Raw genomic sequence first — 23,031 nt, forward strand, 5'->3', positions numbered from 1 at the left:
GCCCGTCACCTCCTCGCCCGCAGCGAGGCCCTAGACGCCCATTCCTCCGCCAGTCCCGAGACCGACGCCCGTGCCTCCACGGCTTGGCGTCTTCAACTGCCGTCCGCCAACTTGGTTTTGTGGCGCAAACCAGGAAACCCACCATCCACCGGTGCTTGCGCCCTCGATCCAGGAGTGGACGCCACAGCTGCCGCTCGGCCCGAGCTTCGGTCCGGCTGCCCTTCACCGCCGTCCACCGCACGGTCCATCGGCCACAGCACCTCCACGACAGCTCTCCGTCGACACTCGACGCCCGTGTACCTGCAACCCAAGACCAAGCACACGATCTGTCACACCCGGTTTTAAGGACAAAACCGAATACATAGCTATATGTATGCCAGGATCAAGTTTCATACATATAGAGACATCATAAGTGAATAATCAGTAACAATATCACGTAAAAGAGAATTACAACAAATAGAAGATTATCAGAGTTATACAGCTTATCCTGGAAACGAAGGCTCCAAACTTCACAGGCAATCGACTGGGGGTTGCGTACGCCTAGAACTCAGCAACATCTTCAGAAAACTTCATAAACCTTCTCCTTGTGAGCAGCAGTAAGGGTGAGTACACTTATGGTTGGTACTGAGCAAGGCCACAAGAAATAACCAGAATGTGATTTATATCCATCTTTAAGTTTATTAATCATGTGAGGGTCCAAGCCGCTCTTGACCGTGAGCACGGCTAACCGGTTAGTTTTAACTCTGCAGAGGTTGTACACTTTCACCACAATTCGTGTAAAAGTTCCGAAGAACTTTGAACCCAACCACACAATGTGCTAGCTAGGCACAATATCACACTTCCGAGGTGTGATTGCATAGGGACGCTACGAGGCTTTTCCAAAGAATCACTATATGTACGCACTGGTCCCTTACTTTCTGCGGTACCTCAGAAGACGAAGCTTCCTTCACCCGCTCCTCAAAGCTCGATAACCCAAATATCCACCAATCAAACGCCCCAGGCACGACATATAGATCATTTAATTACTTAGCCAAGACCAGAGCCATATAGTATTGTGGTTGTACGGTTTTCTTGGGTGGTTCTCCATGTTCCAATTAAATCAAGTACTCTTGTATATAAGCATAGATAGAAAGATGGTTATGGTCACTTGCCTTTCTCCAACGAAAAGCTACTCTTACTGCTCTTCAGCTTTTGCTCACTTGCAATTCTTGATCTTCAATCTTCGAACAACGATCCTTCTACTCGGAACAATCATCGGGCAAACATACAAAGCAAACAAGAAGATACATCTAAGAACAATACACCAAAATAAAAGAAAGACTTTAAAAGGGCATACTAAAAGATAGGGGTCACTGCTACGGTTACGAGAGCACAAGAAATGCGAAAAACGGAGCTAAAACGGCGATTCTATGGGTTAAATGTTGAGTCAGGAATTTATTAGTCACGATTAACTAAAGGGTTAAGGACTAACAGAAAAGATTTGTAAGACACAGAAAACTATGCTCACAGAGAATAACAAGGTCATAAAACTATCGTACACATTGCAAGGATCACATGAGCGCGAGAATCGATGAAAACGGAGTTGAAACGAAGAAGTTATGATTAAAACAGGGTTCTAGGGACTTATCTGCGATAGATTTGAAAGAAAAGGGGCTAGCTATAAAGAAACCAAGGACTAAAATGAGATTAACCTAAACTACAGGGGCTAGCTTGCAAAACTACGCACTAAGGATGGCAGGTTCTATTTTGGAAAAGCTCAGGGTGTTTTCCGTAAAGATTTGGACTAAAACAGAAATAGTTTTGAACTGCGATGGACGGAGGGTTGATTTTGGAAAAACGGAGGGGTTTATTTGCAAAAATGACCACGGTTGACCGGTATTTGGTTTAGTTGACTCGGGTCATATTAGATCTGGGCCGCTGGATCTAAATCGAACGGCGGGAGTGGATTGGGGTGGGCTAGCGGCGGCGCACGGCAGAGAGTCTCTGAACTTCGCCGAAAACGGCCGTCCGGGGCCCGAAATCGAGCACGACTAGGCCGGGGAGCAAACGCGCGGGGCGGGAAAGTGATCTAGGGCAGCGGCGCGGGCTCTCATGGCCGGAGTCGAGCTCGCGGCAGCTCATGGCAGGGCGACGGCGACGGTGAGCAGGACCGGGCGGAAACAAGCGCGAGGGAGGGGGAAACAGGCCGGCGAGTTTCTCTACCTTGACGCGAAGCTCCGAGATGGTTCGAAGACGGCGGGGGCGCGACAGAACGGCCACGCGGCGGTGGCTCCGAGCTCCAATCGGCGCGGCGGCGAAGGATAGGGTTTTGCGCGCGGTAGGAGGCGGCTCTGAGGCGAGCGGCGGCGGAGCAGAGCCGGCGGGCGCGGGCGCGCGCGCAGGAGCGAGAAGGGGAGGGGAAAAAAGGTCGGAGAGCTCCCTTGCTACCTTGCGAAACTCTGGGGCGGTGAACTTGTCAAGGAGAAGGCACGGGGTCGACGGCGAAATGGCGACGACTCGCGAGAAGGAAGACAACACGACGAAGAGGACGACGAGCTGAGCACTAGGGTGGTGTCGGATTTCACCGGAGATGCACGGATGAGGAGTCTGGTGGGATTCTGGGGAAAAGATTATTTTAGGGATTCCCAAACAAGGAGCCTCCCTATGGGTAGTCTATATTTTTGTGTGGAGTTGCCATGAGAGGTTGGTTTAATATATATGGAGAAAAGTCTCATCATCCCACATCAACTAGCAATGTGGTACTAAACCTCCCTCCCATGCTAATGGGCTTTACGTGCCTTTAGCCCATTAGGGAACACACGAATGAGCCCTTGAGGTCCATTAGAGATTTATGTACTTTTGATAGACTTAGCCCATTTAAAATTCGGAATTAATTATTTTCGAAATTAAAATAAATCTAGAAAAATCTAGAATTCATATTTAAAGTCTAAAAAATATTCCAAATGGCCTGAAAATTCTAGGAAAAATCCTAGAAATATATTGGGACCTAACAAACTCAAATAAAATATTTGGAGCTCATGAGAAGATTTGGAAGAGCCTCTAAAAATTAGAGTTTGCTCTAGGGAAAATGGGAAAAGAATCCTGAAAAATCCGGAAAATTCCCGGGAAGAACTTTTGATGATAGAACATGTTTTGAAAAGTTTTCACACTCAACAACACTATGAATGTGACATGAATGCATCACCAGAAGAACAACATCATTTAATTTGAAAAACAACCAATATTTATTTTCTTTTACACTAAATTCTCTGTGAAGAAAAATAAATGTTGAGAAAATTTTAAAATTGTGAGAAAATTATTGTTTTATTTTTAATTTTAATCACATCCTGAAATTCAAAAATTTTGGGGTGTGACACGATCACACCGCACGGTTGACAATTCACTCATCACAGCCAGGAGAAGGTACTCAATATTCCTCAATCCCCCTTGATGAGTGCATTGTCAACACACCACAAACAAAACAAAAATGAACTAAGAGAGAAGCAAAAACTGAGAAAAATAAGGAAGAAGGAGAACTCGAACAAGTGACAAAAGCTCGAAAGAAACAAGAACAGGTCACTTGACCAAGTAAAGATCGATTCCCTAAGACAAAGGCAACGGCTCGACGCAATCGATCAAACACAAGCATGACTCCTCAAGGATAGAGGTAGGGCTCGACACAATCATGCCAGAAGCGGAGGGAAAACCAGGAAAACTAGGAGCCAAACAAGGCCGAAACTCCCCCTGAAATGCATTCCCCCTCACCAGTGCAACTCTCGCCACATGTATGCACTCTCAAAGCCCTATGCACAACAAGTTTTTGGTTCTCTCAAAAATCAAACAATTCTCCCCTTATTTTTTTGGTTCTCTCAAAAATCAAACAATTCTCCCCTTGTTCGATCACTAAACTTCTCCCCTTTGTTGGCACATGCACACATGAAGGCTAAACAGACCTAAAGCTCCCCCTGAAAATATGCTATGCAATGACTGCAATGCAGGAGGTGTAAGTGAAAGCATTCAGGGATACAAGGATATGAGCAACAACTAGTCACAAACACGTGTGCATCCATAAACAAGACCAGCATCTAGCTCAATAGAGTATATCAGATCATGTCTAGAGCTTAGCAAGTTCAATTTAGCAGAAATAAAAGCATCACCCATGATCTAGCACTAACATGTAGGGAATGGAAATCAGTGCTAATCAAACTCATACAGGTGAGCCAAAAACAGTCAAGGCATGTTGCAAACATCTATTATGCAATCAAATTATATCAACCAAATGTTAATGCTAGGGGTTGAAAGCTTGTTATGCTTTACTTAGCAACGAGACCAAACCTATGCCAAAGGCAATCAGAAGCTTAAGACACTTGTTTCAGTCATGCACAGCCTTGTCCGGGTTCTCACAAGTGCAAAGTGAGCCGTTCCGAAAGCTCGATCAGTCCGACAAGCAATCCCACCTGGATCTTCCCATTCCATTTCAAGCACAATTCAAACAATTTTATCAATTTTTAGATTATGTCAAATATGAATTGCTGAACCAGTTTGAATTGCAACAAGTTAAGTATCAAGAAGCTACACTAGCATGAATAAGATAGCAAAGCATATCAACACGCCCTAACATGCTAGTAGCCAAGACAGGGTGACCATGTTTTCAAATTTTCAAAACAAAATAGCTTAACTCAGAGGATGTCATATACACAGTGGAGCAAGCTATTCATGATCACATTTATGGACTAACACTAGCAAGCACCAGAGGATCATAGCAAAGTATTCATGAATGCTAGTGCAAGTGAGGCAATGCAAAAATGCTAAAATGTACAATGCAAGTGCAAAATGCAGCTACCAAACCTAGAAAAATGAAGAAAACAAGGAACCAAGACCTACAAAGCTAACCAAAGAAAGACTAGCAACTAAAAGGGGGTAACAAACCCCAAGCTCCCCTCGCAAGCGAGCAAAAGTCTCAAGCTCAAGTGGTTTGGTAAGGATATCTGCGGTTTGCCTCTCGGATGGTACATGGATCTTATCTATGTGGCCTCTCTCATGGTTATCTCGCAGGAAGTGGAACCTGATGTCTATGTGTTTGGTTCTGGAGTGGAGCACTGGGTTCTTTGCAATGCAAATGGAAGACATGTTGTCTATAAAGATGGGAACCCTACCAAAACTCAACCCATAATCCTGCAAGGTTTGATTCATCCAAAGAATCTGAGAGCAGCAGCTAGCAGCGGCAACGTATTCGGCTTCTGTGGAAGAGAGCGCTACACTAGCTTGCTTGCGAGAGGACCACAAAATTAGCGATGTATCGAGAAAGTGACAAGTGCCGGAAGTCGACTTGCGATCCAGCCGACACCCGCCAAAATCGGCATCCGAAAAGCCAACCAAGATAAGAGATGAATCCGCAGAATACCAAAGACCGAACTCAGGAGTGAACTTGAGGTACCTGAAGATGCGTTTTACCAATTGCTTGTGGGAGGTGTGCGGCAAAGCCTGATACCGCACACAGAGGCCGACACCGAACTGAATATCCGGCCGCGTCGCCGTCAGGTACAGGAGGGAGCCGATCATGCTCCTGTACTCCTTCTGGTTCACCGCCTCGCCGTCCAAGTCCGCATCAAGCGCCGTCGATGTGCTGATCGGAGTCGGCCGAGGAGACAAGTCACTCATGTCGAACTTCCGTAGTAAGTCCTTGGTGTACTTGGCTTGATGGACAAACGTGCCATGGGAAGTTTGCTTGATCTGCGACCCGAGGAAGAACTGCAGCTCCCCCATCATGCTCATCTCGAACTCTCTGGACATCTGTTCAGAAAACTTGGAAACAAGAGCATGAGAAGAGCCACCAAATATAATATCTTCCACGTAAATCTGAACCAACAAAAAATCAGAGCTAGAGCGCATGAGGAACAAAGTTTTATCAACACATCCCATTTTAAAACCTTGAGCAAGCAAGAAATTTTTAAGCCAATCGTACCAAGCTCTAGGCCCTTGTTTCAAACCGTAAAGAGCTTTCTGAAGTTTGTAAACTCGGTTTGGAAACTTGGGATTTTCAAAACCAGGGGGTTGTTTCACATAAACTTTCTCTTCAATAAAACCATTTAAGAAGGCAGATTTCACATCCATTTGAAAAACTTTAAAGCCCTTGGAAGCAGCAAAAGCAAGAAAAATTCGAATTGCTTCTAAGCGTGCTACCGGGGCAAAAGTTTCCTCATAATCTATCCCTTCCTTTTGGCAAAACCCCTGGGCTACAAGTCGAGTCTTGTTCCGCACTACCAACCCATCTTCACCTTACTTGTTCTTGAAAACTCACTTGGTTCCAATGGGGTTACAAGCAGGCGGAGGCTCAACCAAAACCCAAATTTGATTCCTTTCAAAATTTTCGAGTTCCTCATGCATGGCATTGACCCAAGAGTCAAAAAGTGCGTGTCCAACATCTTTGGGCTCAAAAGAGGCAATAAACACTAAATGAGCAAAGCCTGCGATACTTGTTACCTTGGACCGTGTGACTCGCTCATTGAGGTCACCTAGCATCTGTTGAGGTGGATGACGACGCTGAATGGGTCGCGGTGCTTCCCTTGTCGAAGTCGCCTCCTCCTCAACCAAAACTGGTGTCTCCTCAGATGCAGCTGGTGAAGGCTGAGTCACCTGCTCGATCGGCGCCCGGGAAGTAGATGTAGTCGGGTCGGGGACGTCATCATCGTCCGAGCTCGTGGCGGAGGCAGCTGGGTCCACAGCACGTGTGGTAGCCTCAGCATCACCCTCCGCAGGTTCTTCCTCCCCATCTTCAAAGATGGAGGTGCCGAGCTCATCATCTCCTGCAACTTCAAAGACAGAGGCATTGCATGGTGCAGTATCGTCGAAAGTGACTTCACAAGTCTCTTTGACGATGTTAGTATCAATAATCAACACACGGTAGGCTCTGGAATGAGAAACGTAACCGATAAAAATACCGTCAGACGATCGAGACTCAAACTTATCAAGATTTACTTCCTTCAACACAAAACACCGGCAACTGAAAACTCTGAGATGGTCAACACGGGGCTGCGTCCAAATTGCAACTCATAAAAAGTCTTGTGCATGAAAGCACGCAAGAAAATACGATTGGACACATAACAAGCGGTGTTAACCGCCTCAGCCTAGTATTTTCTAGGAGTGTTATGCTCATCAAGCATCGTCCTAGCCATCTCAACCAGCGTCCGATTCTTCCGCTCTACAACCCCATTCTGCTGTGGAGTGTATGGGGAGGAATACTGGTGTTCAAGACCTTGATCACTGCAAAAGGTGTCAAAACGAGCATTTTTGAATTCTGTGCCATTGTCACTGCGAATCGCTCTCATGGCATGGGGTAGCTCGTTTTTCAACCTCAAGATCAAGTCTCGAACAAACTCAACAGCCTCATCCTTGGTTCTCATGAAAAAGACCCAAGAATAGCGAGAAAAGTCATCCACGATCACAAGAACATACGACTTCCCACCAACCGACATCACCCGAGAAGGACCAACTGTGTCCATATGTAGCAACTCTCCAGGGTGAGTGGTCATCACTTGATTAATCGGCCGATGAGAGGTGGCAACCATCTTCCCGTGGCGACACGGGTGGCAAACAAGATCATTTTCAAACTTCAATTTGGGCAATCCTCGTATCAGGCCAAGTGAGCTAAGTCTCGACAACAAGTCAAAACTCAAATGTCCAAGTCTCCTATGCCACTTCCACAAATCAGAAGAAGGACCAGCCAACAAGCAACAAGGAGGACCAAGAGAAGTTCCAGAGAAATCAACCAAGAAAATCTGATCGCGAGGTAAAATCCGGCAAACAAAATCTCCTCTGGAATCTAAAACACGAGAACAACCCTCCTTGAAGCGAACTTCAAACCCCTCATCAAGAAGTTGCGAAACAGAGAGCAAATTGAACCCAAGGTTCGAAACCAAAGCAACTTCTCTCAAGGTAAAACGATCGGAAACACGAACAGCGTCAATTCCACGTACCTTTCCTTTTCCATTGTCCCCGAACACAATGTACTCCTTTGAACGCATCGGGGGGAGGCTGGAGAACCACTTGTCATTCCCGGTCATATGGCGCGAACAACCGGAGTCCACGATCCATCTGTTCTCCAAGCCTCCAGCCTGCACTTCAGTAGCGAGACAAAGGGTGAGCAAATGTCTCAACACTGGGGTTAGCAAAGTGTGAAGCAAACCAGTGTCGAGCCATTTACTCTATAGAAGGGTTAGCAAAATCAGGCAAAGCGTATCCCCCGTCCCGTCTACCGCGAGGCTGACGACCACCACCGTGAGGAAAGTGTGGTGTCTCGTAACCTCCTCCAAAGCCTCGGTCCCGTGGTCCATAGCCGTACTGAGGATGACCAGGAGCATGACCGGCAAAGCGACCACCCACTGGAGCACGGTAATCACCACCGTCTCCCTGTCCTCCACCTACATGGTGCGCCCTAACATCTTGCCCACCACCACGCCGAGGAGGACCATGTACTCGAGCAGAGTACATGTCCGAGTTATGTCTCTACTGCTCACGCCTCACAGCCCGCTTCCTCCTTAAGCAAAACTCCTCCAAGTTACCGTCTCTGTGACAGTACTCGCAGTAGTACCCCACCTCTCTCTTGGGAGGTGGAGGCCCCGCCTTTGGACTGGAAGGAGCAGCCCCCTTCTTCTGGGCAACCTGGGCTGTGGCAGCAGGGAGCGTATCGAGGGGATTCCTCAGCTCATTGGGCTTTGGAAACCAAACCTGCTTCTGTGGATGTGCTTTTTGTGGTTCTTTCAGCACACCATCCACGGGGTCAACAAGCGAAGGCTGCGTGCTCGTACTAGCAGTGTTTAGAGCACTTGGAACTCCAGCAGCCTTGCCGATCTTACCATACAGCATGTCAAAGTCTGACTTCGTGTAAGTGTAACCGACCCCAAACCCATCACCACGCTTAAACTGCTTGATCATCATGCCCAACTGCGGCTCACTACTAAAAACCCAACTAAGAATCGCCCTAAAATATGTGTTCTCATTCTCCAAGTTGGCTTTCTCTACCGCAAGATTATCCAAATCAGAAATCAGACCAGGGCAAACATGACAATCAATAGGTGGGCTAGACTCCCCGACCTTAGTCTTCCCCAAAGACTTAATCAAGGCGTTCTTCTCACCTAGCTCAGACCTAAGCGTGGGACAAAACTTACAAGCACCAAGCAGAACCATAGTCACAGAATTCGGGGTCGATGCCTCGTCCCACGACCCGGGAACGCCGTTCCGATTCGAGGGTCGGGGTCGAAGAGGGTCAGTGTCCCATTCAAGGTTGGATCGCGTCCCGGTTTGAGAGGGGTCGCAGCCCTCATTGCTACCAGATTTAATTGGGATAAGAAGGTTATTGATAGCGGATTGAGGTGGTTTTTATTAGATAATAAGCTGAGTACGTGTAGTATGATCTAAATGTAGTATTTTGTATTTTTTATATGCTTGTGCAGATTAGTTTCTTCATTAGTAGCACATATATATATATATAGTTTTTGTCTTTTTAAAGACCCATCGACCCGAAAATATCGACCCGGATGAATCAGAGTCGCGTTCCACATAATAACTTATCGTTCCATAGAGGTATACCTCTTTCGTACCACAATTTTATAAAGTGACGTCACTCGACCCTCGACCCTGTTCCTCGACCCGGTCGACCCAGGAACTTTGTGACCATGAGCAGAACAGGCCTAGACCTAAGCTCCTCTAGCTCACACACAACAGTAGCAAACTTAGACTGCAAAGAAGTTAGATTAGACTTAAAAATGGAGCACTTATCACATTCAAGCACATCACTAATGATAGGAGCGACCTTGGCCAGTTCAAGCTCATGCTTGGCCCTAGTTAGCTCGTGAGACACGTCAGCCAGCGATATCTTGGCAACATCTAAGTTCGCTATGTTCTCATCATACTTGGCACGGAGAGCAACATCCAAATTCAAGTTCATGCTCGACCCTAGCTAGCTCGTGAGACACGCAGTTTTTGTTCTATTCTACTTGCAACCCGGCCTTCTCCCAGAGTTGAACTTGTACGATTGGTCGATTGCTTATCTACTGCTTGAGTTGAATTTATAAGCAGGACTGCAACGCTACTCGTGTCGGACTCCAAGTCGTGTCCTTCCGACGGTTGGCAATAGGGAAAGAGCCAGCTACAACTCGACCCGCACTAGGGCTGTCACGGTGACTTCGCCCAGCACACCAACGTCACCAAGTCGGTACAGAACCAGTTCCACTGACACGTGGGGTCGGCATAACGGTAGGGCCCAGGCCCCATCCACGTGAACCCGCCCGGGTCAGACGCGCGGCCCCCCGCCCGCGTGACGGCGCACCGATCGATCCGCCTGGTGATGGATACGTGAGGTGACGCGAGCGCAGAGGGACGCCGCCCGAGACGTGCGGGACCTTGACTTGAGATCCTGCATCATGAATCGAGATTGTGACCATCCGAATCCAAATCTCGCAGCCGAAATCGAGGTTCTCGCCACCCAAATCGAAATCCATTGGAATTGAGATTCTGCCACAAAATTCAGCTACTCACCATCGAGATTTACCTTGCTGCCGCCCAAATCAATCATATTGCTGCTGAGTGTGAAGTTCCGCAGAGGATAAGCTATCCACACCTAAATCGAGCTCTCTGATTTGTGCGGCAGTGAGCTGACGAGCGCTTTTTTATTCAAGGGGGAATCGAGCAGTAGCAGACGAACGGACTAACGGCTCCGTTTTCCTGGCAGCGTGAGATGTGGATGAAAAATTGGTGGGCCCAGCTTTCTAGATGGGAGATGAAGGGATGGCCTCCACGTGCACTGGGACACCGACGGAGACAGGCAAAGGAGACAGGGAAGCCCCAGCCGTTTCAGCGATGTGCGTGCATGTTTCTGGTCATCTTTGAACATGTCGCAAACAACTGCGCGGACAGCCGCGACGAGCACACCGGCTCGCTGAGCCGGTGCGATCACGAGCGGCCGCGGCTCCAGCAGTGCAGCCGTCGCGGCTGGTCACGAGCCACCCTCAAACGGGCTGGGGAAAGGAGAAGAAGCAAGTGCATCGTAGTGTCCACCGCAACAAGAGTATTGTCGGGTACTATGATTAGGGGCACTCTAATCAGAGAACTAAAATCGTCCTAAAAACACAAATACATGCTGGGCAACCGGGCCCACGAAAGCCTACAGCCTTCTTCCAATCTGGAAGAAAGGAAATGACTCAAAGAAGCCCAACACGCGGCCCACGTACGCAGTGCGGCCCATCCGCACCCCCTCGGACCCGCGGGGTGATCTCCGCCTCGTTCGAGGGCTCTCCGCCGAAGCCCTCGACCGCACCCCGCGCCTCTACCTCGCTAGAGGGTAGCGAGCCTGCCCTCGAGAAAGCAGAACGTCTCCACCTCGCTCGAGGCCACCCCTCGACGGAAAGGACAAATCGCTCTTCCGCTCACCCGCCCGCCGTACGGAGGTATTAAATGACAACCACTCCTCCACATCGCTCCGGCCAGACGGCGCCAGACCGCCATTCCCCACAGTGGCTGTGACCGGAGTCTCGTCCTCCAACTCCGGTCACTGCTCCGCCATCCCGGACGCTGTGACGACACTGTGGAAACCTGCGACGCCGCGCAAGACATGCTCGGCACTGCTCCAACTACTATACTGCCAACTCCTCATACCTCCTTCGTACTTTCCCTTCCGCGGAGCCCTCGAACGGCATGGGCACGACCCTCGGAAGCGGCTCCGGCCTTGACCAGGACAGGACCCTGGCCTGTAGGACATTCGGAACGCCGCCACGCCACGCCTGGAGGACGGTACCCCCCATAGCAACGACCACGCCGCCCGCTGAAGCCGCCAGGACGCCGGTGCGATCTCCGCAAGACCAAGGACGATGCCCAGAATGACTGCCACGCCCGGCGCCATATCCCACAGTGTACTTCCCACAGTGCTCGACCACTGCACTCCCGCGATTCGGGGAGAAGACGACGACTTCCACGGTCCCCTATGCATGTACACCGTCCCCTATGCATGTACAACGCTCATCACTACTCACAGAGCACATACGCTCTTCTGAGCCCGATATTGGCACTCGCGTCAATCAACTCCCCCTCTCGCAGAGACTTGGGAGCTTCCCTCCCTCTCTCGCCTCGCTTGTACCCCCTACTACATGCACCCCCGGTGCAAGACAGTACAGTGCTCTCGCACACCCCTTTGCTGGACGTACGGCCCCACGGCCGAAACTAAGATAAACCTGTGCGTTAATGTGTTGCCTCTTGCATCAACATCTGGGACGAGGAACACGCAGCATCATCACTGGATGGGTCCGGACCGCCGGGTCAGGACACCGACAGTTGGCGCGTCAGGCAGGGGACGCTGTGTGACATTTGTCTTTTGTTCCCATTTGATCTCTAGGGATGGCGAGCAGATCCAACCCATTTCCCATGGGCGCCTCGGGTCCGCTCCCAGCGGGATACGTGATTTGGTTCGGGAGTCTTGAGTTCAGAGCAACCGGTAACGGTTACCTCATGGAGCTCCTCTCGCCCAGACGCAACCCTGACACTCCGACTTCACCAGCCCGGCGTAATAGGAGCTCGGGCCAGCACTCACGACAAGCGCATGCATGGAGCGGCGCCGGGCGGCACGCCTTAGCTCTCCCACGTGGGTTGAGGTTGCCATGTCGCTGCTCAGCGTCGCGGCCGACGGGGCCACCGCTTCGTCATCACGTGCCTCGGCGTCATCTACACCGGCACCATCATCGACTGTAGTCTCAGTGCCTCCTAGGGGGCGCGACTGCGCCGTCGCCCTTTCCCTTTGGGATGTGCAACGCTGCCACCTACGCATCTTCGTCCAGCACCAACTTCGCCGAGTACGAGGATCTGTCGGGTCATCACCTCTTGTCGATCCGCAACCTCATCGCATCATCCCCCTGACGACTCCTACCCCGAGATGGCGAGCTCAATCGCCGACGACATCAGCTTCTTCATGGACAACTTCACGGCCGAGGAGGCCGAGGACTACTCCGGGGTCCGCGACCCCGACACTTTCCGCTCGTTCCAGCTCGCGGCGGCTTACTGCCTCACTTGCTCCGAGGACTCTAGCGAGGGGGATTACGATCCCACTCGGGAGTGCTTCATGGCCGAGCTCGCGGACGGGCAAAACGACAATGCTCCGGGCAATGACGGGAACGGCGGGGCAGACGCGCAGGCAAACCAACCAGTGGTGCCGCCCGTGACCCCTTCTTCTTCGTCAAGCTCGGTGGCGCGGCAGGCACAGCTGGCGCAGCTCAAGGAGCTTCAAGCCAAGCTCGACGAGCAACGTCGGCAAACACAGGAGCTGCGCACCGCGCATGATGCACATGTCCAGGCGGTGGCACGCGTTGCCCGGGAGCGGATCCTAGTCGATGACAACGTCGACAAACCTCCGGAACTGAAAACGGCTAGCAAAAAACACGTCGCTGCGTCCTACCTACTCCAAGCAATGCCGGAGCCGTCGACGACTTCGGGTCGCAACCTGCGCCGCGAGGCACAGGCGCTCATCGAGCAAGCTGCTGTGCAGCAAGACGAGAGCTCTGCGTCTCGCATGCGCTCGATAGTCCCGAAGCAGCCCGGTGGGACTGCACGACAGGACCACGAGTTTTCGGTGCACACTCCACCAGGAGGGAAGGGAAAGACAGCCGCAGCGCACGGTGCGAAGGCACCCTCGATGCACAAACGCATCAGAAAGACTCCCGCAAGGGAGCGACTCCACGACACGCGCGGACATGCCGGCGAAGGCAACGCCCACAACATCATCAATGGTAGGAAGTACACCCCTCGACGGGGTGGACGTTTCGACCCCGAACATGACAGGGGCGAGTCATCGGAGCCTCCGGGCACCCGTGTGTTCAGTCGGGAGATTCGTACCGCTCCTTTTCCCCCACGCTTTCGACAGCCTACCACCCTCGTCAAGTACTCCGGCGAGACCGATCCCGCAGTCTGGCTCAACGACTACCGCCTAGCATGCCAGCTGGGCGGTGCGACGGACGACGCGGTCATCATCCGCAATCTTCCCCTTCACCTTGCTGACGCCACACGAACGTGGCTCGAGCACTTGCCCGCGGACCAGATCCACAACTGGGCCGACTTAGTCCAGATCTTCATGGGCAACTTCCAGGGCACGTACGTGCGCCCTGGGAACTCCTGGGACCTCATAGGATGCCGACAGAAGCCCAATGAGTCCCTGCACGACTACGTGCGGCGCTTCTCGAAGCAATGCACCGAGCTCCCCAGTGTCACCCACGTTGAGGTCATCAACGCCTTCCTCGAGGGCACAACGTGCAGGAACCTGGTGCACGAGCTTTTGCAAAGCCGTCTCGCCAACACCAACGAGTTGTTCGACGCTGCCACCAACTACGCCGCCAGCGAGGAGGCCGTTGGTGCCATTTTCGATGACAAGCCAAACAAGCGCAAGGAAGATGCGCCCGCAGAGGGCAACAATGCCAAGACCAACGCCCCCGCCAAGAAACAAAAGCGGGAGAAGAAATGGAAGAAGTCGGCCCCACCAAACCAGCGTGGACCGGGGCAGGCGGAAGACTCGGCCCCACCAAACCAGCATGGACCGGGGCAGGTGGAAGACTCCGACGAGGCCTTCGTTGCTGCCCCAGACCGCAAAGGACCTCGAGGCCCCCCTCGAGGCGGTGGCGGCCTGTTCGACGGCATGCTCAAGAAACCGTGCCCTTACCACAAGGGCTCGGTCAACCACACCCTAGAGCAGTGCGAGATGCTCCGAAAATACTATAACTGCGTCGCGCATCGCGACGAGAACAAGAAGAAGGATGCTGGCGACAAAGGTGGAGACGACGAGTTCCCCCTGGTGGAGAACGCCTTCTTCATCTTTGGAGGACCGATGACAAACATGACCTCTCGACAATGCAAGCGAGAGCGCCGGGAAGTTTTCTCCGTCACCAAGACCACGCCATCCTACCTCGACTGGTCGGAGGACACTATTTCCTTAGGCCGCGAGGACCACCCCGACTACGTCCCACACCCGGGAGCTCATGTTGTCGACCCCATCATCGGCAACACCCGCTTCTCCAAGGTGCTCATGGACGGAGGCAGCAGCCTCAACATCATGTACGCCCACACCTTGGAGCTCATGTGGATCGGATTGAACAAGCTCCGCCCCAGCAAGTCGCCATTCCATGGCGTTGCGCTGGGGAAGCGAGTCCAACCCCTCGGCCAGATCGATCTACCCGTCTGTTTCGGCACGACAGCCAACTTTCGCAAGGAAGTGCTCACCTTCAAGGTGGTGGGGTTTCGGGGAGCCTACCACGCCATCCTTAGTCGTCCCTGCTATACCAAATTCATGGCCATCCCCAACTAAACCTATCTCAAGCTCCTCGTTCGAGCACGCATACGAGTGCGACGTCGAGTGTGTCGAGCACGCGGAGGCTCAAGCGGAGAACGAGGCCCTCGCAGCCACCCTCGACAAGATGGCAAGCGAGGTCTTGGACTCCACGCACCGACACACGGGCAGCTTCAAACCCGCCGAGGGTATCAAGAAGGTGCCCCTCGACCCGAATCACTCCGATGACAAGGCGTTTGAGGTCAGCGCCACCCTCGACAGCAAATAAGAAGTGATACTCGTCGACTTTCTCCGCGCCAACACAGACATCTTTGCGTGGAGCCCCTCGGACATGCCTGGCATACCGAGGGAGGTCGCCGAGCACTCCCTTGATATCCGACCCAACTCCAAGCCGGTGAAGCAGCGCCGGCGACGCTTCGACGAGCTCAAGAACCGGGCGATCGGCGAGGAGCTGCAGAAACTTCTGGCGGCCGGATTCATCAAGGAGGTCCGAAACCAAGACACGCTATCCGCATATCCAGAAGCTGCTATACGCAGTGGTTTTGGCTCGGCGAAAGCTGCGCCACTACTTCGAGGCCCATCCCGTCACCGTGGTCTCGTTTTTCCCTCTAGGAGAGATAGTCCGCAACAGGGAAGCCGAGGGTAGAATTGCCAAGTGGTCCGTAGAGCTGATAGGAGAAACTCTCACCTACGCCCCTCGCAAGGCGATCAAGTCCCAAGTCTTGGCCGACTTTGTCGCTGAGTGGACGGTCACTCAGCTACCCCCACCACAAATCCAAGCTGAATGCTGGACCATGTACTTCGACAGGTCGGTGATGAAAACCGGCGCCGGTGTCGGCGCTGGTCTTTTCTTCATCTCACCCCTCGGAAAACACATGCGCTACGAGGACGAAGACAAGGACGAGGACCCCGGCGCCTGGTCCCTCCAGCTGCCACCGCCACACATCCACGGCCCGAGCGCCAGCACCCTTCGGTCGCTGGCGCTGGTAGGCCTCACCGTGCTGCGCCTGGACTTCCTCCTCACCGGCCTGCCGTCGCTGGAGCACCTGCGCATCGGCGAGTGCACGCTCCCCGCCAGAATCGCCATCACGTGCGACGCCATGCCTCGCCTCAGGCACCTCGACATCGTCGACGTCAGCGTGATGACGAGAGACACCAAGGCCGGGATCAGCGTGCTCGCCGACGAGCTGAGGACGCTCCGCATGTCGTGACAAGGGTACAGCTCCACGGAGTCGCCGTCCGATCTCAAGTGGTTCCTGCTAAGCTCGCGCTTTCGCGCCAGCTTCACCTCGTACGCGTCCTTCCGCCTCCGCGCGCCGAAGCTGCGGGTGTTCGACTGGCGATGCTGCTACGCCGACGAGGTGCGCGTCGAGAGTGTGGGGCGCATGTCGGACGTCACGGTCGAGGTCGCCGACGGCCGGATGACGAGGACGGCTCACGAGGAGATCAGGTTTGTCTCCAAGGAATACCGTGACAAGCTTATGAGGGACATCCTTCAGGGCCTCATGCGTGGACTCAAGCCACGAAGTTGGGGAGATGTACAGAGGTACGTACGTATGATGATTGAATAAGTTTTCAACTGCTGAACCAAAATCACAAATTCCCCACACAGTTGAAGTTTGTTGAAAATTGACTTCTTGTTCTTGGCAAGAAAAAGTAGTACCATATATAACTAATCCAGCAGTCAAGAAAATTGACTTCTTGTTCTTGGCAAAAAAAGAAAAGAAATACTAACATGCTCGGACTTCAATTCTTGTTGCGAGCAAAATAAGTTAATTAAGAGCTTTGATCAAATATTTCTTTGCTTTTATTTTCCAGAAAATGCGTGCAACGTGGGGCTAAGTGGCTGTGCTTTGAGATCACAAGTGCTTCTCAGGAGTCAGTACCCTATTACTGAATGAGCTCAAGTTCTCTGAGTGGTACCTGCACAAGTGCTGCAAAGTAGCAGATACTTTACTTTTTTTGGATAAATTTTGGTAAATTTGGGCCAAAACTGCAGAGCTTTGATATTCTTTCCTTTTTTCTTCGATATACAAAAATCTGAAACTTTGTTCTAGTGCGCGCGTCGCGAAGGCCGAATAAGGAGCCGGAAGGTGAGTCGGAAGTCGGAACCACAGCGCCCAGCTGTACGGAGACGCGCCTTTGCTGTATGGTGTGTCCGAGTCCGACTCCGGCCATCGTTCTCCAGCTGTTGTTCTCCGCTGCTCAATCGGACTCCCTTCCCGCCATCCATTCCATACATGGAAAGAATGGCGACCGCCTCAGCCGCGACTCCGCATCCAGTTCGATTCGGTTCCAACGAGACGTGTGTTCCAATCCATCATCCCCCGCCATAAATCCCAGGGCCTCCACTGCTTCCCTCCCATCTTGCGCGTCTGCAGCCCCGTCGCTCCTGCCCCCGTCGCTTCTTGCATTGCATCTCGCCGGCGTCGCCTCCCACCCACCACCGCGCCGCGCGTCCGATGATGGCTTGCTCCGTCCTCCCGATGGCGACCCACCGGGTCGGCTTCCTTCCGCACCAGATGATGAAGAGGGTCCCGGCGGCTCCGCCGCCAGCGCCGGCGCCGGCGCCCGAGGAGCTGCGGCTGTCGGACCTCGACTGGGTCGGCGACCTCGGCGCCGGCGGCTTCGCCCGCGTCAGCAAGGCGCGCCACCGCCGCACCGGCGCCGTGTTCGCGCTCAAGATGTCGTACGACGCGGACCCCGACGTGGAGGAGGAGGCCGAGGTGCTCCGCCGCGCCGCCGCACGTCGTCGACTGCCACGCCATGCTCCGCGGGCCCGCCGGCGAGCCCGCGTTCGCTCTCGAGTTCATGGACGCCGGCTCGCTCGGCCGCGTCCTGTGCCGGCGCCGGGGGAGCAGGGGAGGAGTCCCCGAGCCGGCGCTCGCCGAGGCGGCCGCGCACTGCGTCGTGGGGCTGGCCCAGCTCCACTCGCGCGGCGTCGCGCACCTGGACGTCAAGCCCGACAACTTCCTCGCCAGCTCCCGCGGCGAGATCAAGATCAGCGACTTCAACACCTCGAGGATCCTCTACGGCAGCGCCGGCGAGCGCCTCCAGGTGCCCATCACCGCCGGCACCCGCGCCTACTTCAGCCCCGAGCGGTTCGCGCCCAGAGCCCGCGCCGGGCCGCACGGCGCCATGGCCGCCGACGTGTGGGGCCTCGGGGTCACCGTCCTGGAGCTCTTCCTGGGCCGCTTCGCCGTCGTGCCGGATGCAGACAAGGCGTCTGCGGCGGAGCTGGAGCTGGAGCTGGCCATCTGCCACGGGGAGCCCCTGCGCGTGCCGGAAGAAGCAGAGGCGTCGCCGGAGCTGCGCGGGTTCGTGGCCGCGTGCCTGCAGAGGGAGCCGACCCGGCGCGCCACGGTGCCGCAGCTGCTTGGGCACCCGTTCCTCACCCGTCGCGACGTCGAGGCGTCAAGGCGCGCGCTGCGGGACCTCATCGTCGAGACGCTGTAGCGGGCAGGAGATTACATCGTCGAGGAGCGCGCGCTGCGGGATTCTTCAGTTTAACTGTGTGTTTCTTTTGCTGATTAACCTATTCGATAATTTGTGTACTCGATGATGTATGTGACAACTCGTGCTCATCCAATTTCGATCGGATCTTCTGCCAGCAGCAAAATTGTTTCTTTGATGCATGCTTGTCATTTTGCGCATTCATTTGGTTTTCCTACTTGTTAGCCTACCACCGCTGATGGCTCGGCGTCCCGCGGACATCTCCCGGCGCGTCGCGGCCTCGCTGACTGAAAGCGCCCGCGAGGCCGCCAAACCCTTTCGCGAGGCCGCCAAACCCTCCGAACCCCGCGCTCTCTCCGAACCACATTGGCCAACATCAACCACCCAGCACCCTCGGCACGATTCAGTTACTGTTTTTTACATTATGCAGAATGCCTTTGCTCACATAATTTTTTTTAGAGAATTTGCTCAAATAAATTTGGTATAACCATCCATAACCTTGTGCAGCGTTGTTAAGTTTGGACTAAACCGAACTTGGAAATCTCTTTGGAGGAGGAAGCCGCGCCGGCGCCGCGGAGAGCAGGCGTATGTCTGCGTGCTTATTTCATTCCATTAGCAGGTGATCCCTTCCGCAGTTCCGCTAGCCGAAAAAGCAGCGTGTTTCCTCTCCGACTGCCACACCTTTTTCAACGGAGGCCGGCTACGCTTTTCAAGTTTTGAATGATCAAACCATCCATCCCGTGCCGTCCGGCTGCTCGGCTGGCTCGTCTCATCCTAGCCGCAGTGGCAACAGGTTGCGTACGCCGGCGCGGCGACTGGACAGCACGCAGCACATGCGCTATCTGCGATCTCGAGTTCTCGACCTCGACAGCGATGGCGCGAAAAGGCTGGAAGCGACGAGGGCGTTCTTCCACACCAGCCGTTCCGAAGACGCAGATTTGTACTATTGGTGAGCCTCTCCCCGCCGTCGCCATCCTTCTCTCAATCCCAACCACGCCGGGAGGAAATAATCGATCGAGTACCTAGAACGACAAGGGAACCCTAGAGCGGAGTCTTACACCTTTACCGCGGGACCAAGGGAGGGATGTGTCGTGATCTTCCGCGCTGATGGAACCGACTTGGGTCTGTTCCCCCAGTCCCCGGAGACCAGGGGGTTGTTAACCTGGGTTGGCCGGAGGGGACCTCCGATCTGCGGCTGACTTCACTTTTGATATCTGAATCGCCGATTGCTGTACAAGTTTTTGCTCCCCGGGTGGTTGAATTCATGTTTTGTATATGAATCGGCGGTTGTTGTTTTTTCTTTAGCGCAAATGGCAGCTCTACTTTCCAATTAAGAGGAAAAAAGTGAAGGACCTGGTGGTGTTCATTAGCTATTGGCTGTCGAAATGCTCCTCGCAGCATTAGCAAAGGGGCAATGGAAGCAAAGGTGGGATCCAGTTTCCATCTGACCGCTGCAGAGGGTGCAGGAACTCTGATGAGGCCAATCTCTTAGCGCTAGGTTATCAGCCATCAGAATTTTGTTCCGGATAAGAATCCAAGCAAAGGCTTAGCATTTGTTCTCTGCATGTGCTTTCCAAATGAGGCTGGTTTTGTAGCCATTGTAGGAATTGGCAATTGTTGTACAAGTTTTTTTTCCCCTTGGTAATCATACCAACCCAAGTTTGATTGACTAATGTTTTGCAGTTGATGAGTTGGGGAACACGGGCTTGGTCTTACTGCTGTTTGAGACACCCTCTGGATTTGCCATATTCAACATTGATGGTGTCCAATTGTTTCTACCAAAAGCAGAGGAGGTACTTGTTTTATTCTTCCATCTGATGTAACTTGATTGTCGAAGCATTGTCATCGACCTAAATTTTCTGTATTTGCTTTGTCTCCTGCAGAACATCTGGGCAAACTATGTCAAAGATTATATGACATACCGCGTCAGTGCCCCTTTCTTTCCTTCTGATTGCTTGTTGCCAATATAACCGAGCAGTGATCTTGCATAATCATTATTACCATTTTCTATTTTGTATTCTATTGCTTGATGGGAGGCATATGGATAGGCTCACTGTTCATTAGTTCTTATTTATTCAAACTCTTTCCCATAATTATTTTTGCAGAGCATGTAGTATCTAGTATGATGCTGTTGCACTCATGCCTGAAAACTATTTTCCTGAAAGTTCACTATGCGGGCAGTTGATCGCGACAGAGTGAAACCTAATACAGTTTTTAACTAGTAATAACTGCTAGCCAGTTTTAACTGTTCATTATATCTTGTTTGTTCAAACTCTTTTCCATAACTCTGTTTGCACAGCATGTAGTGTCTAGTGTGATGCTGTTGCACACTTGCACTCATGCCCGAAAGCTATTTTCCTGAAAGTTCACGATGCAGGCAATTGATTGGCACAGAATGAAACCAAATGCACCAGTTTTTAACTAGTGACTGCTAGCTAGGTGTGGCTTCGCCCAGACATGATAGTACTACTATCAGAAAGTGCCACTATGGTCCATTTTAAAAAAAGCATTGCATTATTTTAGGAACGAATACTTATTCTTAATTACACTGCAAGAGTCGGGTAAACAAAGACTTAAAAACAAGAATATACCTTGATGCACCTACAGAACTTATGCCCACTAGATACTGGCATGACACTTGATAGTTGTATTTTACCCTTAACTTAATTATTTGTTATATCAGGTTATCTGGCTGAAGGAATTCAAGACTTTCAAGGACAAGTCCAATGCATTTAACCACACTGGTATGAACAGTGAGCTTGCCCAGATGATCAAGAAATGGCATCTCCCAGGTCAAAAATTAGCTGTTGGAAAGCAGGAGCATAAATCAATCATTGAACAGAAGTTGGTTAGTACAGTCTACCTTCTTTGCTTATATCTTTGAACAATTTTGAGAAGCAATTTTTCTAGCATAATTTTGAGAAGCAATTTTTCTGTGGTATTTTGCAGAAAATATCCTGCCTTTTTAATGATGCTGTGATGGAGGTGATGTGGGGCATAAAACATCTCATGAAGAGTCTAGTGCCTCAGGAAGAATCTGAGCTGCCTATGGAAGAGCGCCTTCAGATGAGTTATGGATTGAAGACTGTGCTGAATCGTCATGGTTTCAGTGTTAAACCAGAGATGGTGAGAGCACCGTTTGCTTTGCTGTATGGATGGAACTAAATGCTTTCTGATTTACTATTATATATATGATAGTTTGTGGCTTGAGGCCTCAATTGCTGCTGCGCTCTGTATGATAGTTTGTGGCTTGAGGCCTTAATTGCTGCTGACCAAACTTTTTAATACAGTATTTCTGTACATAGTTTATATTTTTCTGTTATTGATGAAGCAACTCTCCTTGTATACAGGTTAATGAGCGTATTATTGATACAGCATGTGTCCTGTATGACTGTGATTTATGTGAGACGAAGCATTCTGAATTCTTGCTTAGTGCTGGTGAGTGCATTATGGAGGTATCAGGTATTGCGTGTCAGGGTTGGAGCTTAATGAAAATTGCAACAGCTCTCAAGGTTTTATATGATCCTGAAACTGACATTGTATATGATGATCCTGAATCGGTAAACCACAAATCTTCTGAATTTGTTCTCAGTTTCTCACTGTTTGGTGTAATCTAGCCATTTAGTAATAGGCCAAACGTGTTTCTTTCAGATGTTATCGAAGGACGAGCTACTTAGGTTGAAAGCTGACGCACGTCTGTATGATGGTAAGCTACTGAAGCGTACCGGCGCGGCAGTCTACAATGAAATTGTGTGGGCCCGTGAAGTCAAGGATGATGCAACAAGACTATTGAACATTTTGGTCCATGACGATGGACATGCGGCCCTGCCTCAGAATTCAGTGCCACCGGGGAGAGGAGATCACGCACTGACCCTTCTGTCCTTGGAGGTTGAGAAGCAAGAAGGTCGACATATGGGAATGCCTGAGAATCCACCTATGCCACTGGGGAGAGCAGGATCTATCTCCGAGCCTGCTGTCCAGGAAGTTAAGCAGGAAATGGTATGAGTGCCACATTTGATGCAGTAGTGCTTAGACAGATGCGTTTGTTCTGTTCATGCGTCTTGGACATGACTTGAAGTCAATCATATGATGTGATTTTCACTGCTTATGCTCCTTTCTGTCTACTGCGAATATGTAGTTGATTAAGATGTTTGCATATGGTTTTGCCTTAGCCCCGGCAACACAAGCGGCGCCGGTGAGATTCCGGTGGCGGGCGGAGGTGTCAACAACTCAACACGTCGGGGCTCGGCGTCGCTTGCGAATGGAATCAAATTTCCTCGTTT

At 51.7% G+C, this 23,031-nt stretch overlaps 2 protein-coding genes and 1 pseudogene across 5 annotated transcripts; all 3 read left to right on the forward strand.

Moving 5' to 3' along the window:
- Positions 1-16,170: 16,170 nt before the first annotated feature.
- Positions 16,171-17,817, forward strand: LOC120702280 (annotated as a pseudogene).
- LOC120702281 (mitogen-activated protein kinase kinase 9-like) lies at positions 17,782-18,824 on the forward strand. Its single transcript, XM_039986000.1, has 2 exons — positions 17,782-17,966; positions 18,013-18,824. Exons 1-2 carry the CDS (start codon positions 17,782-17,784, stop codon positions 18,749-18,751), a joined length of 924 nt encoding a protein of 307 aa, XP_039841934.1. The 3' UTR covers positions 18,752-18,824.
- A 345-nt stretch (positions 18,825-19,169) lies between these two features.
- On the forward strand, positions 19,170-22,861 carry LOC120704315. Of its 4 annotated transcripts, none has more exons than XM_039988661.1 (7): positions 19,172-19,697; positions 20,432-20,541; positions 20,632-20,673; positions 21,432-21,596; positions 21,698-21,874; positions 22,099-22,308; positions 22,400-22,861. In XM_039988661.1, the coding sequence occupies exons 1-7, from the start codon at positions 19,469-19,471 to the stop codon at positions 22,751-22,753; spliced, it is 1,287 nt and encodes a 428-aa protein (XP_039844595.1). In that variant the 5' UTR covers positions 19,172-19,468; the 3' UTR covers positions 22,754-22,861. The 4 variants fall into 4 exon arrangements, with proteins under 4 accessions (XP_039844596.1, XP_039844595.1, XP_039844597.1 ...); XM_039988663.1 differs by lacking the exon at positions 19,172-19,697 and adding an exon at positions 19,709-20,174; XM_039988664.1 differs by lacking the exon at positions 19,172-19,697 and adding an exon at positions 19,709-19,979.
- Positions 22,862-23,031: the final 170 nt, after the last annotated feature.

The sequence above is a fragment of the Panicum virgatum genome, chromosome 4K, assembly GCF_016808335.1.
Source record: "Panicum virgatum strain AP13 chromosome 4K, P.virgatum_v5, whole genome shotgun sequence".
In the NCBI taxonomy this organism is placed as follows: Eukaryota; Viridiplantae; Streptophyta; class Magnoliopsida; order Poales; family Poaceae; genus Panicum; species Panicum virgatum.